The sequence below is a fragment of the Fukomys damarensis genome, unplaced genomic scaffold (assembly GCF_012274545.1).
Source record: "Fukomys damarensis isolate Sample0158 unplaced genomic scaffold, DMR_v1.0_HiC HiC_scaffold_14, whole genome shotgun sequence".
Lineage (NCBI taxonomy): Eukaryota > Metazoa > Chordata > Mammalia > Rodentia > Bathyergidae > Fukomys > Fukomys damarensis.
Window position 1 is genome coordinate 4,894,674 of NW_022900926.1, and position 18,407 is coordinate 4,913,080.

Genomic DNA, 18,407 nt, shown 5'->3' on the forward strand with positions numbered 1-18,407 from the left:
ACACTTTGAGATACGTCCCTTCTCTGGAAGATATCCCCATAGAAACCAATGCCTTTTCAGAAAGCTCGAGGACAAAATTTGAGGTGAGAAAAATGAAAGCTTAGATTTTTTTTCTCCTCTGGGAATAAAGAAAGAGAAGAAGATGTATAGACGCTGTGCTGAAGGGAGAGAAGCCTCACTTGAAGCCCTTGTCCCTTGTCCTGAAGCCAAACAAGACAACAGCAGTAGGGCAGTGCCCTCTCAGAAGGTCTGGGATCTGGTTTTGTGTACACTCCAGCTATGTACAGTGACTGCAATGCTTAATGGATTGATTTAGACAAACATGACAATCTCAGATTCACAGGCTTCAAGTAATCTGAAGGTGACTGTCATGGGGTGAGGCACGCCCGGGGACTGGGCACACCCACAATTAAATACAGGCTGTCTCTCATTTTCCCCTTTCTCCTTAGCCTCTGTACGCTGCCCACAGTTTCCTGATTCATACATCCAGTGAGTTTTTGTTAATTCTGAGCTTCTGTCTCCAGAGATACCTCCAGCAACTCCTGTAAAATCTGTACAGAGGCCTATTTGCAATGCTTAGCAACCTGTCATCTTTCTAAATAACAAGATTATTTCTACGAATGAACAAAGAGGCTGGCTGTGTTGGGATAAACATAAATTTTTTCATTGACATAAATACTGTACATCAAGCGCTTAATTCAACAACTATATCATGTTTCTGGCAAGGTTAGAGGCAAGGAGGATTTAAAGGCAAATGTTTCTTGAAGGTGTACAAAAGGCAGAAGAAAAAACTTGCTAGAGAGAGAGATATAGTAACATGTGATAATTAAATCACAAAGATAAAGGACATAGTAGAAAAAGGAATCAAACTTTTGTTCTATTTGAGAGATGCCTTGTCCCCTAAGTATTATGTTTATATTATGTTTATACATATTATGTTTCTACAAAGAGTGTTTTAAATATATGTGGGCCTGCATGCTTTAAGCCATTTCTCAATTCTGTAAAGTAGTATCTGTTTATTCCATTTTATAGATGAGGAAAGTGGTTCAGGAAAGTCAGTTAACTTGCTCTTCCTCATTTGAATTTTTTCTCAATTTAACTCCTTTTATGGAAATAGCCTTTCTACTTCAGCTTTGCCTTTCTCCTTGTCCCCTGACTCCACAGTCTTCTCTCCTGTTTGCTTCTGAAATCTTTCTATAGTTCGCTCTGGGTGACGGGGAACCCAAAATCCTGGGTTTTCGTTTGTAGCAGACTAATAGGAAGGTCTGTGCTCAAGGATACAATGAGTCTGAGAAATAGGTGAACATTTCCACTTTTGAATTAAAAAACAACACATGTGGCATTTCAGAAGATACATAAAGTTGCTTGAATTGCAACAAACATGATGAACCCAAAGATGCCTTCTGAAAGAGTTCACTTTTAGATGAAAACTGTATGTCTAAACTTTTCAGAATGCCTCAGGTTCTTTTGGAGGTATATTTAAATTTTCTCTTTTACCACTATAGAGCAGTGGTAGAGTCAGTAAGAATTCACTTTCATTGGAGACCACAAACATTTCTTACCTGTAAAAATGTAAATGTGAATAGTGTTTCTTTCATCATGCACATTCCCCACATTTTAAAAACTCCATCGTTAGTGTAGTAAGTTACAATTAGGCAGGATAAATAAATTCTGATGTTCTATTGAGTAGAATAATTATAATGATAATGTCATGTATATGTCAAAAACTAGAAAAAAAGATTTTAAATGTTCTTACCACAAAGAATTCATATAGTTTGAGGACCTACAGTGCATATCCTAATTTGAGTGTTAAACAATGTAGACATGTACTGAAATATCACATGGTATACCAAAAATGTGTAATTTTACATGTTAAGTAAAATGCATACATAAAAAAGAAAATCGGGTTTTATTGTACTACTCAATGCATTCATTATATTACAAAAATTATTATTTAGCTGATCACTTTGATTATATTGACATATATTTGTTTCATTCTCCTTGTCCCTTCAAATCCAAAGAATTAATACCAGAATTATTTGAGGTACTTGGCATGATGTTCTGCATCAAAAATATCACCTTTCAAGATTATGTAAACCAAATCTAATTACCAAGTTCAATTTCTTATTATCCTCCATAGGGCCAGTTGCATAGGCTTATGAAACAGTATAAGCACGACTGTAACTGCAGCTATTAATCAGGGTTTGTTTCCTTCACTTTAATAATCATAACAATGCCAAAAATCATCATTTCTTTTTCTGAGTGTACTCTGTGTGCCTTATGGCTGGCAATAAGCTGTACCTAAATTCAGTTTGGAGCTCATGATGGTAAGCATGAAGGTGTGCGTATCTTGTTTATTGTACGAATATTTTTTTTCTGCTGTATATGCAGAATCTAACATAGTTCCCAGAACTCAGCAGAAACTTAAACCAAATTTTTGTATATAGTACATGTACTATGGAATATTTTCACATGAGCCACAGTATTGTTATGAATGACATCATTACCCATACTATATAAAGAAAGTACCCAGGGCTGGGAGAGGTAAGAGTCAAACAGGACAGAATTTGTTTACATGGCTCTAATGAAAAGTGTTTCCTCACCCTTACACTTCTACTTGCCACAATCTGCAGATTGACTTTGATCCGAAAGCAGACCCAAAGCTCAGAGAGCCTTGACTGGAATTGCAGGTTGAATATTTGCCTCACTGGTTCCAAGAAGCCCACTAGCAGCCTAATGTTTCAGAGGAGAGGCAGAGGCTTAACGGCATCGAGCAACAAACAGAGCAACAAAGCCATATCCCAAGCAAGTGGCAGGGCCTAGGCTGGAGCCCGTGCACTGCGTCTGGGCAGTCTACCCTGACTCCTCTACGTCTTCTTCCCTGGACAGTTGTCTCTGAAGAATGAAAGTGAGTGAAAACCAAGTAACAATAAACCCAGCCCCAGAAGGAAAGAAGGTGTTACTTCTGTTAGGTTATGGACGATAGGCAGCGTTCTAGTGCTTTCCTTACTATTCTGTTTTTCACAGGGTTTTCCTCATATGCTGGTTCTTATGTAAGAGGAGACCTTAATGAAGTTTCTACCCTTAAACTCAGAAGGCAGTTGGTGGTATTTGTGGTTACATGATTAATTTCTGAAGTCACTTATCCATGAATAATGCTTTCCTAAAGTTTTTCCTTCCTCTCTTCAAAGTTATATGTTAGAAGAATCAGCATCAGCCATAGTCCGAAATTCTTCTCCCACTGCCAGTTCCATGAGCAGAAGGGCTGGTCACCTTTGCCATCATTGTCCAACTTATATCTTCCACTGATTGTCTTCCATGCCAAATATCACTTAGCTCTGATTGACCAATTGTCCTGTTATCTATCATCAAAAATGGATCACGTCTGGGCTGGGGATTTACCTCAGTGGCACAGTGCCTACCAGGCAACTGCGAGGTCCTGAGTTGACCCCTGGTACCAAAAAAAAAAAAAAAAATCCCTTCTCATTTCCTGATATTTCCCAGTCTTAGTTCTCTAGCTCTGCATCTGACATCCTTACTGACTTATAAACACATCAAATTACATCCACTTCTATGACCCATTCACTTTCTCTCACACTCCTGAGCAAGCAAAGTGAGTCCTCTGTATTCCAAGGCAGTCAGGCAAATATTTTTATCACTCAAGTTCTGCGGAGCCACACCACCTCCCCTGACAGCAGGGATCGCCCATGCCACTCACCTGAAGCTTGCACCCCTTGGAGCCTGTAGTTTGTAATCTGACTCCTACACTCAAACCTTGTCCATCGTCCGTGACCATGCAGAAGTTCTAGACGGCAATGTTTGGACTTCCTGTCCTTACCCGGCTGGCCGCTCCATCTCTACCTCTGACTTCTCGTCAAACTTCCCCACTTGGTTAACTAACTTCTGACAGCAAGTTTGACATGAGAACGAAGTGAGACAAAGTACCTGACAATACCGTGCTGAGCAGGTGCTACACAGTGAAGTTGGGGTCGGAATCCCTCAGAGTCCAGCCCCTCGAGCATCTCACTCCCATCGGAGCCTCCGAGGACAGGCAGGGAGTCCAGCATCTCCTCCCTCCGCAGCCCTCTCCACTCTTCCCAGTTCTGACTTCGCTCTGATACAACTCTTCTGATGCGTGGCATTCTTTTGGTTTTTCAGTCCAACAAACTCCAAGGAATCTTTACTTTCTTCTTTCGGGTGTGTGTAACTCCATGATTTTACCTCTATTATATCCCTAAAAATCGTCATTTTCTTTCTAGCCAGTCTTCTAAGCCCATGCTTTTGCTCTTCTTCCCCAGACCCTTTCTAACCTCCATTCCCTTCAAACCATCCTTCCACTACAGTTCCAGTTACGTCTCCTTTTCAGGTCCCGAGTGCCAACCAAAGTGAACTCCTTTCAACTCCCCAAGACGTGCTATCGAAAAATATTTTTTAAATTTAAAAATTACAGTAAAAATACACTGCCATTAATGTCCCTCAAAATGTCCCCTCCCACTCTGAATCGTTTCTTGCCACTTTCTGAAGCACTTCTCAAAGTGCCTTTTTCAGAATTGTCCTCAGTTGCACGGCCGTGGCTGCCTTGATGTACTACTGATCATTCAAAGCATTTGCCTTTTGTGGCCACTTGGACTTTGGATAAGAGCCGGAGATCACAGTGTTTGATCACACGAGTGAGGTAGATAAGAACACGTGTAATGTCTTTATGATCCTGTCTTTGTTATGCGGCACTCAGCATCGGCACTCACCACCTTTTCGATCATACCTTCTGAAGACACCGAGGAAAGCGGACTTCAGAACTGCTTCAGAAGGTGGCAAGGGCGATGAGATGAGAGTGCACAAAGAGAGGAGTCAGATTTGAAGGGGATTCATGGCAATGGATCTTTGCCATACAATTTTAAACAAATAGTCACTATAAGTATCAATCACTGTGTGTACGTCTGGAAGATAGACCTGGAATTAATCCTACGGATTTAGAAAAAGGCAGTCCTGGGCTTGAACCTTTTGGCTGTCACCATGTGAGGTCAGGACAAATCACTTCAACTTTTTGCACCTCAATTATTTCATCTATGATGTGAGTACGATAATATGCACTTGTCAGAGCTGTATCCCTATTACACAGGATATTTCAAAAATCGAGCAGAGAGTAAATTTTCAACACTTAGTGATGACAAAGGAACAGCGCAAGATGTTGTGTTTCTGGGTCTTGATATCACTTCAACCTCCAACCTCGTATGTTTTCTCAATTTTTTTTCTCAATTTCACATAGACATACCCAATCACTGTCTAATTCTAAGTAGTCAGTAAGATCTCCTTTGATATTCATTGATAAATCCTAAGTATGCCATTGACAGAAATAAAGATAGATAAGTATGACACTGATAGAAAGAATGCCAGTATATAGTTAACTTTTATAATACAGGAGAAAGCAGAAAATGAGGGAATATGTGTAAATTACTTCATTTATCATTTAAACAACCTTAACAAATAAAATTTATAAAGAAATGGAGATAAGTAAACCTAGCTTGTATGATCTTCCATGTTCACACTCTCCCCTTTAGTTCTCAGTATGCAATCGAGGTCCACTGGTTTTATCAAGGATTTATTAATTATTTTTGCTCCTATTTTAACCATTGCAGACTAGTACTTCTTGACTTGCTATTTTCACCTTATATGTCTTGTAAGGAACAAAATCAATTTACTTACTTTTACAATGGAACAAAATCCACTTTACCTTGTAATTATCTCATGGCACCAATGAAAAATTTCAAAGATTCAAGGCATATAATGGTGCCTATATGATCATATTTTTTCCTATATATTGAGCTTTTCCTTTTCGTCAACTTAGGAGTTATTTTGTCATTATTTATCAATAATAGTAAGAAACCATTATAATGATGTCTGGAAGGAAGGAGCTTCTCACCCCTCCCTCTTCTCAGGGTTTCTCCCTGTCCATGCTAAAGTGCTGCATCGTCACTCACAGAAGACATAAATGAAAGATGGGGACCTCTTTTTTGCTGTCTTTTTAGTTTTCAACTCAGATTTTGATTTTTCATCCATAACTGCCCCAAAAAACTGACAGAGGAAGATACTGCACAATTATTGGGTGAATCAAAAAAGTGAATGCAAAGAGAAAGATGGGAACAGGCTGGAGTCTAATGATTAGGCTGAAATTGAAATTGATTCTACAACTGAAATCTCAGCTTGAGTCTTCAGATGACAATGAATTTTCTCAGACCCCAAAATCAATGAACAAATGATACATGCAAAAAGTTAAAAAGAAAATATTGCATTTTAATGTGGTTAGTTCTGTAGCAAAACAGACTTTCCTGTGCTCTATTTTGTAACAAGAACTTGAGCCATCCCACTTTACTAAGAGAGCATGTTGGAATAGTCTTCCACTCTGAAATCTACTTTCTAAAATTTATGGTTTTCAAGGACACAAATAATAAAGAAAGGTAAAAGCAGGTATGAGGACAAAATATACAACATGTAAATCACAGAACTGGATTGAAGTTTTCATTCTAATTATTTTTAAATATAAAAATGAAAATACTTGCTAACTTGGAAAGATGATGGCATTTTTCTTTTCAACAAAATACTTGCCATGAGAGATTTCAAAACTTCGGCTATTACATTAGATAGATAGATAGATGATAAATATAAATAGATGACAGATAGATAGATAGATAGATAGATAGATAGATAGATAGATAGATAGTACTGGTAAGGCCAAGGGACTATATATATATAGAACAAATATTTGGTTTTGCTATGCTTAAATTCTCATTAAAGATTTCATTATCACTTTATTCTGACTCCAGTAAATTATAAAATGATTTTAAATGTTTTAAAATAATTCTAAGGACCATGTTGTGAGTAGCAATATCTATTTCTAGTATACTGAAATTCACAGTGCAGTTTCTGAGTCTCCACTGCATGCTTATCCAGCTGTCATTACTTGTGCAATTATTTGTCTTATCTCCCCACTAGCAGCTGGCTAAGGTAACTCAGCAAATACTCTTTTTATTAAACACAGTAACTTCCAAAGCTTTTGTTGTATAAAAATAATTAGATGTTTGGTGGAATTAATGTGAAGCTTTTCACAGACAGTTGCTTACCTTGGAGCAGGATTTTTTGGTTATTGTGGAAAGTAAGGAAGTACCAGAGAATTTTAATTAGATATAACAAAATGATCTCATTCTTATAATTACACTTATTAAGGTGATGTCTATAATTGAATGTGGATTGTCACTGACCATTGAATATTGCATTTTTTATCTGAAATTGATCTTCTCTAATACAGCAAGGTAAAATACATTAGATTAAGCCATTATATAACAATGACTGTAGTGCAATTACGTTTTGCCTCTCCGGAGCAAGATCAAACTGGAAATGCAGTTAAGTATGTGTTAGCTAAAACTTAATGATATCTTAGAAGTATTTTATCCTCCAATTGAGCTACATTTGGGCCACTTCTGAGAGTGTGACAATGTCCTACAAAGGGATTACTGAATCCCACAGGGAAAATCAATTCTAGTTTTAAAAACTCATTACCAGTAATTAATAATGAACTCCATCTAAGCAATAACAGGTGTTCCACTAGTCCCCAGTAGCAGCAGAAGGAAACACAGACGTTTTATAAATAGTGTAAACAGGCAGAGCAATAAACTTGGCAGGGATTGTTTTATTCGCTAATTGTTAGAGTCAGTGTCTTATCACTCATGTTTTCTCCAGATTAAAATTCCCAGATTAAATCTGTGCTTTTCACTTCTTAATTTTTGGAACTGCACATAATATTCGGTACTTTGTCATTCCAGTGTATGTGCTGCCCCGGTGACAAGGATAGGAGCTGTAAACTTTCCTTTGGTCCATTTATGAAATATCATTTATGAAACATCCTCCCTAGTGGCCTGTGGACAGGCAATACTGGTGTAAATATACTTTCATCTCTTAATCTCTCAAAATAATGGATGAATATGGATGAAATAAATGAAGGAAACTGAAAAATCAGTAATCGGTATGAGGTCATTTAACTTCATTTAACTCAGAATTATTTTCTGGAGTTGAAATACTCTATAGAGCTGCAGATTTCAATCCATACATAGTTTTCAAGTGTTAGGGATAAAACCCAGGGCCTTGAACATGCTAGGCCATGCTTTACCCTTAAACTCCCAGATATAAATCCATGATTTTTTACAGTGTATCCTCATATGTCTAGAGAAGGGTTCTCTTTTTTGCCATTAGCAAAATCCTCCCTAATTCCTGCACAGATGGTTTTATTTTTCTTGATCTTCAGCTCTTTGATTTTTCAGACAGAATTGATTGGTAACTGTGTCTGTTAAACAGCTCATATCCTAAACTGGATTTAACACTGCAAGAGTTCTCTTCAGCCTCTGATTTTGTTAACAGATTTCTTTTATAAACAATAACTAAATTCTATGAATCATTGTAGGGGCACACAAAAAACACATTGTTTTCCTTAAATAATGAAATTTAAATGCTACTAGAATATAAATAAAACAGTGTATGTTAGTTATTCATTAATTCATGCTCACTGGTAATGTACATTCAAATTGCACATCTGTTAGTTGATCTTAAAAAATAAAAAAATATGTATAGAATATGACTCCCAAATTACCACTGCCACACAAAATGGACAACAAACCTTAGATCACATTGAATTTGGGGTGCATATGGACCATAACACATGAGTGTCAAGTTCTCGTCACCTGGGCCACTGCCCTGACCGACTACTGTGAAAGCAGTGAATTAGAAATAAACCTATAGGGACACCTTGTCATACACCTACTAGATGCTTTATCAACAATGTCAGGCTGTGACTGGGATCCCCATTTTGAATGTAAGACTATAGAGTTTGGTGATTTGCTCAAGGTCTCATGTTAGAAAAACATGCATCAAGAGAATGCTATCTGTATTTGTGTTCAATGCTTTTCTGTTTTCTGCTATACAACATATCTGTCTTCCTCAGAGCCTCTGTGTAGTTTTGCTACATTGCTGTATATAAATACTGAGAGTAGCTAATTCCACTGGCTAAGATTTCAGGGTTATTTTATTCATCTCTACTTCCACCTCATTAAAGATGTGGTAGAAAAAAGAGAAGAGGAGGGAAGGTAGCAGGAGAAGAGAAGGAAAAAGAAGAGGAAGAGGAAACTCTTTGATGGAATAAGTTACTGACATTAAGATTTCCAGAGAGCTAAGTTTCTGGTGATAGTCTAAATTTCTAGGGTCTTGATGTATCATATATTTGTTTCAGATCTGACCTCTCTGTAGGCCAAAATATACACAAATTATAATTACATGTTTTAAAAAGACTTCCAAATGACAGTGAGGAAAACAAAATATAATTTTCCATAAATAATAAGATTCAGTTATTCTAAGGTAAACCAGCTCCTTCCTTTCCGAAATCATCTTTCTAGAAATACTTTCACAAATATGGATATGAGTTCCTTTGTTTTGTTTTAACTGCAGAAGGCACAGTGCAAGCAATCGGATTAATTGCTTAGCTACAACGCTTTAACTGAGAGTCCCTCCCCATTGTGGGGCTGCTGACTGCAGAGCTGAGTCTCATGGCTCAGACCCTGAACTGACCAAAGTGTGCAAGTGCAAGTGAGAAACTTTAAAGACATTGGGAAATGGACATTAAGTATGTGAAATGTGATAGACTTAAATATGAACTGTGTTCATTATACAGATAAGAAGGATTCTTCAATTGCTGTAGGTCTTCTTTCTAAGTTTCACAGGAATGGAATAAGACGATGTATTGCTTTGTTCCAAGATATTATTAAAGATATTAGCACTTTTACACATAAAGACATTGGCATGTTTTGGCTTTTGGCTGCCTTCATGTGCAATAGGCCATGCAGCAACTGAAAGTAAAATTAAAGGCCTTCGTGCCAGTTATTATTTCTGCTTTTTATTGGCTTTACTCTACATCTACACATGCATTATGAAAATACCATTTAGTACATAGAAAAAGCCAACAGAAAATGTTAAGACAGACAGTTACAAGAATCGTTTGCAATACCTGGTTTTAAATCCCCATGGACAAACATGTCAATCATATATCGGCAGAACGCATACTGATCTGACAGAGTAGAAAGAGAAAAAAACAATGAAAAGATGTCCTCAGTGGCTTTCTTTTTCCGATATTGTGAAATTGTGAAATGGTTTAACAAAACACTCAAACTAGGACAATTATATTTTGGTCACTGCCTATTTCCTGTGAGGTAATAATAATGCACTCACATGAACACACGGGGGGGGGAGACATAATAACTGTGATGCCTCGATTATTCCACACAGAGATAAACTGAAGTGTTGAAACACAATGGTCCAGGGTAAGATTATCATGGTCGATTCTAAAACTCAGAGCATTTTTCAGCAAATTTACTACAGAAGTCATCATAGTAAAGTAATTATTTTCATTTGTCCCTTTGTAGACTCATAATAATGAAACATAAGTTTTACAAAGGAAAATTGTTTCAACTTGGAAAATTTTCCCAAATATTCACTTCTAGCCCCTCTACTAGTTAAGTGAAACTGCAGTATATTTTCCAAAAGACCTTCAGGAGGGCAGACTCTTCCACACACTGTTTTGGTCCACTGCATGGGAATGCACTTAATTTGAAGATAAAACGCTAGCAAGTTGTAGCAGTAATTACATTATATTACTATATATAGTAGCCAACTCTATCATTGGTAAGCTGATTAACCGAGTAATCTTCAAAGGACCATTTTATGAGTTTGACTAGACTACGGCCAATGGGAAAAAAATTTTTAAAGCAAAATACATAGTCTGTAATAAACATTTGGGGTAGGCACTGTCAAAAATAATTTCAGGGCCTAGATTATTTTTTCTTTAAATTAAAGATCTTGCACTGAACTTTAAATTCTCGCACAATTTAAGATTTTCCTGTAATCTCCATTGAGAAAGGTTCCCCTGATAAAGATTCTTAGAATATTCTTTTAAATTTTACATATCTTACATTGTTATTTATATTTTCATATTCCTAAAATCCACCAAATCCAAAGGCATCTTTAGGACCAAAAAGTTTATTGACTTTATACACCATGACACAATTCAATTCCTTCAAAATATGTAAATCAAACAAGAAATAACAGCACTTGCTACTATATAAATAAACATTCAAGGATTTTTGTAAGCCTTGTTCTTTTTAGACTAAACATTATCTTTAATCAATTTTATTATAAAATAGAGCACATTTTCCCACGTGTGAGGTGGGAGTGAGTGGAATTCTCCTTCACAGATGAGTCCACCAATTTCCTCGTTTTTTGCACATTGACAGTGAGAGCTACAGTTTCAGATCCCAGGACCGGAGTATGCTGAGGCGTGGGGGAAGAGTAAGATTAACGTAGGTGGTATTTTTCCTTTGCTGGATAAAATTTCCCTTTAGAGTGGGTGCTTTTGTTCTAAGACAAAACAAGATGAGAGGGACGCTATTCTTAAATGGAAAATGTTCTGGAACCAGTGCGAACTGTCGGCCCTTCCTCTTTGACTTAGTACTGTAAGTCAGTGCACTTTCAGGTTCTTCCTGTAACTCGTGAGTACTTTGTAAGCGGTAACTGAATGTCAGAAAGGGAGACATCAAGACATTGGAATCCGGAATCCACCATCCAGGCAGTTGTTGCGCTATGGATCTGGACGATAGGGATGCACGTTTTTAAGACTCTCTGAGATGCCCAGTTCCACCACTTGTGTAGAATCCCTACAGGTGACAGTGTAGACCCCTGCATTACTTTCCACAGTGATTTGCAGTAACACTGTAGCCTTCTGGCTCAGTGAGTGAGGCCTTCTGTTTTTAATGTCTGAATTTCAGAATTCAGCAATTATTTATAATGCAAAGGTTTTGTAGAAACCCCCCAGATAAAATACCGTTCTGTGCCCCAGTTGTGAAGGGGTGATATAATGGATGAAATGTTGAATAGAATACTGGATTAAGTAAAATCACACTTCTCTTTCTACTCCAACTAAGTATTTAGATGTAATGAAACTTTTAAACTTAAGGGGAATTTTTACTAAAGGATTTTGCTTGTGTTTATTATACTAATAATGTACAGCTCCAAAAATCATTCATGTAACTAATGCATCAGTAGTCCAAGGAGCATCTAATTTGTAAAGGAAATATGTGTAAATTCCAAGAACTTCTTTTTTCCAATCTAGAAAAACAAGTTACTATACTTCAAAGGATTTGGTTCTGGTAAGTTATCCTGTGATCTAGCATAATAATGTCACCAAGATTTCTGAGAGGAATATTCAAGAATATTTTCAATTAAGAAAGTTGAGACATCTGAGGTTAGGACAGCCATTCTGGTAACACAAGGAAGCGTCAACTGCTTGGTGGAAGGTAGGCACTGGGCAGCTCTAGGGTCTGCTTTACCTGCTGAAAGGTGGAATGAGACCAAGCCTTCCTGATTTGGGAAGATTTGTATTCTAGAAATGCCTCTTTAAATCCACCTCAAATAATATAGCAGGAGAGTTTTTCCAAAGAAGCCTGCATTACCCTGTCAGTCTTTCATAGGGTGCAATAATTTTAATGAGTTAATTGCATATGTGGCCATGGCTTTCAGGTATTTTTTTCCCGAAATACCCACTCTTCTCAGGATAATGCGCACTTGTCTGTGTCTCCCTTTCTTGGTCCTCAGGTAGCTGAGGCAGATGTCCTCATGCTGCTGCTGTGTCCATGTTTCCTGTGGAGGGGTAGCTTAGGGAAAACTCATTCTGGGTCCAGAGTGTCACCCTGAAGGGATTTTAAAGAATAATTGCTCCTGAGGGTGGGGTATGTGTGGTCTGGTGCTCTATGGAAGATTCTCGCTAGCTACACTTTCTCTCCTTGTCTCAACTGCATAAATAAGTGTTAAGGAAACAAAACAAAGAAAGAAGAAAATGAGCAATGTGTGTATGGCTGGGAGACTGTCTTTTCCTCCTCCACAGAATTTCCAGAAAATACCAGAGAGGCAGGAGCAACATCTGTTCAAGTCAATGCTTCTGACCACTCCAGAAATAGACGTAAACGGGTCTATATATAGTTGGTCCTGTGACATATTAGTGTGTGTGGATTTATGGTAGGATGTACAGACACATGCAACTTATTCTCAATGCTGAATATGTTTACGTATTTACTGTCTAATTAAATAATTATCAGTCCACCTGTCTCAGTGTCTCACGTAGGTTTACACGTGAGTGAAAGACCTAAGGGAACTGTTGGTTTAGCTGAACTATTTACAAAGCTAAATGAAGAGAATACCTCAACCTCATTAGATCTCACTGAAGCTACACAAGTAAATATTTCCTTGACCAAAGAACTAACTCCATTTTACCAAGCCATTAACACCAAGAATCTCCAGCTCAAAACCACCTCACACCTTTTTAAAATGTCCTACCTTTACCTTGCTATTTAGAATATTGTTATGATTATTTTCTTTTTTAAATTAATAAACGCTCTTAAATTGTTTCTTCCAAAAATTAGTATGTATATATCTGACAAGCCACTAGTGGTTAAGTTCTTAGAACCTGACCTAACCTAGTGGTACGTTCACTTTAGTGATGGTAGCTCTTCTTTTTTTTTTTTTTTCAGCTTTAATTGAGTTTATTGGTACATTTTAGGGATACAGTACTGTTACATTTATTGTTGGGATCTTGTACCTCTACATGACAAGTCTTGATTCTCATTTTTTTTTCCTGATGGTAGCTCTTCTTAACAGGGAGCCTTGCTTTAACAAAAGCATTTGCTTAGCTGATAAAGTCATATTTATACATTCATTTATAAGTCTGTGTGATATTTGAATGTCATTTTAATAGGTAAATAGCTTGTCACATAGAAATAAAAACAAAATTGAAAATAGAATGGTAATATAATAACAAATCAGATTACTGATAGGAATAAAATATAGTATTTGTGATTTGGAAACTAAATATTATTGGAAAGTATCTTGGTGATATGCCTTTATCAATAAAACTTGTCCCGTAAGCCCCCAAAATACTGATAATAAACATTCAAAAATATGTTTATGTTCCTAGTTACTTCATAAGTATTTTGATATTCCTATATATAACTGGCACACATTTTAAATGCTGTACTTGGAGATGAAAAACTAAAATATATTTGGTGTGTTTTAACTGGTTTCGTGTGGTTATTCTTTTTCTTTAGAGGGCAATCTAAAATACAAAGCACTTTATGATCGAAATAAACATAACAGTGAATCTTCACAGTAATTTTCCTATTTTCTATCAGAATAAAATATTGCACTGAAAATAATTTTTAATTTATTTATTGCATCCTTCTACACAAAAGTTTGCTCAAATATGGCATACTTTAAAAAGGGATAACTAATTCTTAAAGTTTTTTTCAAGACTGTATAATCATTTTGAAAATGAAAGAAAAGCTTAATATTCTAAAGTTCGAATTCATTCATAAAATATTAGGTTGAAATAAATGCAAATCACCTAAATTAAAGTTTGCAAATCACCAAAAGGATAAAAAAATCTTTTTGTTCTTTTCTTCCTTCTCTTTAAATATAATTTAAAAATAACTTATCTTTTGTCATATGGATCAAAGTTTATAATAGTACAGTGTATCAAAGTTTACAAATATTGTTAATTTTGGGGAAAAGATAAAAATACAAAGAAATAATAAAATGCAAAAGAGTAGATTGCAAATTTTATATCATGTACCTTACAGTGGAGAAAATTGTCAGTTTCACTACCCATAAGGCTGACTCAACAACGTATCAAAAGTTTTAAATGTTAAGCTTTCACAGACACCAATTGTTTGACTTCAGCCCTCTGATAAAATGATTCAGTTGCTATCAGAGTTAGAGAGAATTCTATTCTGCAGCAGCTTCAGAAAATACCATTTACAGGAGCCAAGCACACCAGCGGACTCCGTGTGCCAGGCAGACAGCTGCAGGATGTCTCTCCCTGAAGTGGGGTGGCCTCAGGGAAGGGGGCGGGACAAAAGCCCTCAGTGACCCTCAGCACACTGCACCCCTTTATGTCTCTGCAGCACCTTCCGTGGTTCCTGTTCCACATCTGTCCCAACGCCATATCCCTGACACCCGGGAGACAAGTTGTGAACGTGTTACATGCAATGTTCTGAAGTCACCCATTTCATCAATGAAAACTCGTAGAATCTTGAAGTTCTTTTTTCAATAACTTGTCATTCAATTGGATGGATTTTAATTTGTAGTAAGAATGTTATTCAATTGAATTAATTTAATAGTTTGATGTTTGTTCTAAATAATAGGCTCCTGCAGAGACATTATAAAGGTATGCAGGATTTGGGGGGGATACTGATCACTATGATTTGAACATAGACTCCTCAACAAGCACCCTGAAAGTTGCTGTCATCTTTCTGGATGGCTTCTGTTTCTACAGCATGACACATGCAATGGTTTACTTGTGATTTCACCTCTTCGGAATAACTCTTTTTCTCACGAATTCAGTGTTGACCACCAACACTTCAGTAACTCCAGATGCTAATTCAAAGACCACTTTAAGCAGACTTCAAAATCTATATTTTACCTTCGTGAACACATTTTAGTATTTCTCTCAATAAATATTAATATTAATTGCACTTCACATCCATTTAGACGTATTTATTGTGTAGCTCTTTGACCCCTCTTTGAAGTCCAATTCGGTCTTTTTCGGGTTTTAATTGCACTGTATCTGCTTCCTGCCCAGTGTTCTCTTAGCCGCCTCCTCCTGAGAGCGTTTACCTTTCTGTTCCTGCTCCGATGCAGCTGCGAGCCCTCTGCTCTCTTTCTCCTTCAGTTTCGGTGGTGTTTTCTGTGCTTCTTTTACCTTTGCTGCTGCTTGTTTCACCTTCTCCTGTTTCCCGCCTTTCACTTCCTTTGTCGTCTTTTCTTCGGTCTTCTCTTTATTCTTAGCTTTCTTCCCATCTGTACAGAATTAAGAAACATCGGTTGGTTCTCCTTACCACATACCTCTTCTGTAATTGTCCTTAAGCACAAGTTTAAAGATAGGAAAGAAAAACGACAGAAACTAGTGCCTATGAGATAATCAGTTTCCCATAGTTTATGAAATACTGTTAGACTTAGACCCCATCTGCTTAATATCATTTCTTTCTTATTTTTTCACCTAGCTTATAATTTTTGATTGGTACATGACTGCGATAGGCAATAACTACATCATCCTGGGGAGCTAATGCAGTCTACATATTGCAACTTATTCATTTTAATTCCCTTCCCCTCCCAGCCCTCCTCTCTCTTCCTTTCCCACCTCCACAAACCTGTCTTCCTCTTTCTTAATTTGTACATGAGAACATTGGCTTTTGTTTGCTTTTTTAAAAATTATATGTAATCAAATACTTAGCCTGGAACAGTTCCAAAGGGACTTTTGTAAGATGCAAAGGATGTGGGCACTGGCACGCTCATGGGAGAGAGAGGTGTCCATACCAAAGAACCCACTGAGAGAGTCTCCTTTGAAAGGAAGGACCACATCGCTGCATTTGTAACCATTATATCCCACTGAAGGCCTGCTACTGTTGTAATCTCCATGAAATTTTCCAACGCAGTGGGCACCTTTTATTGAGACTTATGTAAAAGGATTTGATTAAAATAATATGGTCCAGTTTCTTGAGTTTGGTGGAGACTAAACCAAGATAACACTGGGATGGGCCATAGAGAGAAGAAGAACGATCATGTCGGATCCCAGCAGGCCCACAAGACCAGAATCATTGTGACACTGTCTTAACTAGACCTGGTCAATGTACTCAGAGACTGTCAGGAGAGTCTCCCTACTGAAGAAGTCATTCTTACCATGAAATAAAATTTGAGACACAATCAGTTTCTCTACTAAGGAATTCCTCAAAGATAAGGAAGGGAACTGTGCTGCACGCACTGTGCAAAGTTATCTGGTTGTGAAAATCTCATACAACAATCACTCATATCACATAATCTGTGGCTGTACTAAGGGGATTTTCTTCTACTGCTTATAAACCACTTCTGAATCTCCTTTCCTTGTTCCTGCCCTACACTTCATCAAACTCTTACATTTTTGTGGCTGAATAAAACATCAGCTTTCTGAGGATTACCTCCAGTTGTATCATTCAAAACTCTGCAGTGGATGTTCATAATTGTCCATGTGCAGAGGACGTTACACTGGGGTGGCCAAGAGAACCTCAAATTGTATAACTCATACATGTGTATCCCAGAAAGGCCCATCTAGAGAACCTACTTGGTTTAGTCTCACAGTTAAAAACAGAAAAATAGCAATACCATCTCCTTACCACACATTTCTTCTATAATTGTCCTTAAACACAGGTTTAAAAATAGGAAAGCAAAAACAGTGGAAGCTGAGGGGAAAGGAATGATTCATTCCAGTGGCAGAGGCATTATTTGTATGAGAATTGGATATTATGAAATTTATGCATATTGAAAACTTGGAAAATGTAGAACTTGCCACATGACAGTGTTTGGTAGATAGAAAATATCCAAGATATTCTGGAAACAGGGTGTCACATAGCGGAGAAAGAAACTTTGGGAAAGACCCTAAGAGGAGAAACAGGATGAGACCAGACATTGCAGGGTTTTCAGTGCTACACTGACAGTCCCACTTTATAATTCATCTATTTTCACTTCAATAAAATATTTATCTTGTGGTGAAATTTCATTTAAAATGCATTTGCTTGAAATGTCTATTTTATATTTTGTGAATAATCATTGAATTTTCAAAATTATTTGAACATGCTGGGTTAAGACAGCTGAAGTAGAATTATCACATACAACATATAATTTAAAGTATGAGGAAATATTTAAATTTAGAGGATAAGATTGTATCATCAGTTAAAATCCATACATTCTTATCATTTAATAATCGGCAGATGAATGTATGTTAGAAAAATTGGGGTTACTCAGTCTTTCAAAATACATAGTATCACAATGATATTCTAAGTGATTGGAGTTGGAGGTAGAAAACATAAAGATATTTCCTGGTGTTGGACATATTAAAATAATGATCAAGATGTATCTGTGAAAGAATTTCTGAATTTGAAACTCCAAACATCAAATGCAATTTGCAATTATGATCAAAAACTAAGAATCAGATATGTTTGTTTCCTGTTGCTATGGTAACAATTTTATCATAAACTTGGCTGCCTGAAACGACACCCATTTATTTTCTCCCACTTTCTAAGACTCAAAAGTGCTGGCTCCGTAGGATCCAACCTGGTCCTCTGCTGAGGGCTCACAAGGTAAAAGCAACCTGTCAACAAGCCGCATTTCTCAGCGGCGTCTCTGCCAAAGACTGGGTTCAGCTTCCTCAACACGATGTAGGATTCATGGCTTCCTCGTGCTCCATGCTGCCCCTGAATTTTTATGCAGGCCAAGCCCTTATGCTTCAGATCTTT

The 18,407-nt window shown here is 37.1% G+C and overlaps 1 protein-coding gene across 1 annotated transcript in view; it reads right to left on the reverse strand.

Moving 5' to 3' along the window:
• The window catches only part of Trdn (triadin), a 205,633-nt gene that overhangs the window by 89,292 nt on the left and 97,934 nt on the right, over positions 1–18,407 (reverse strand). Inside the window, exon 9 of the mRNA XM_033763212.1 lies at positions 15,757–15,939. Within this exon, the coding sequence (XP_033619103.1) occupies positions 15,757–15,939 (183 nt within the window). The remainder of the gene's footprint in view (positions 1–15,756; positions 15,940–18,407) is intronic.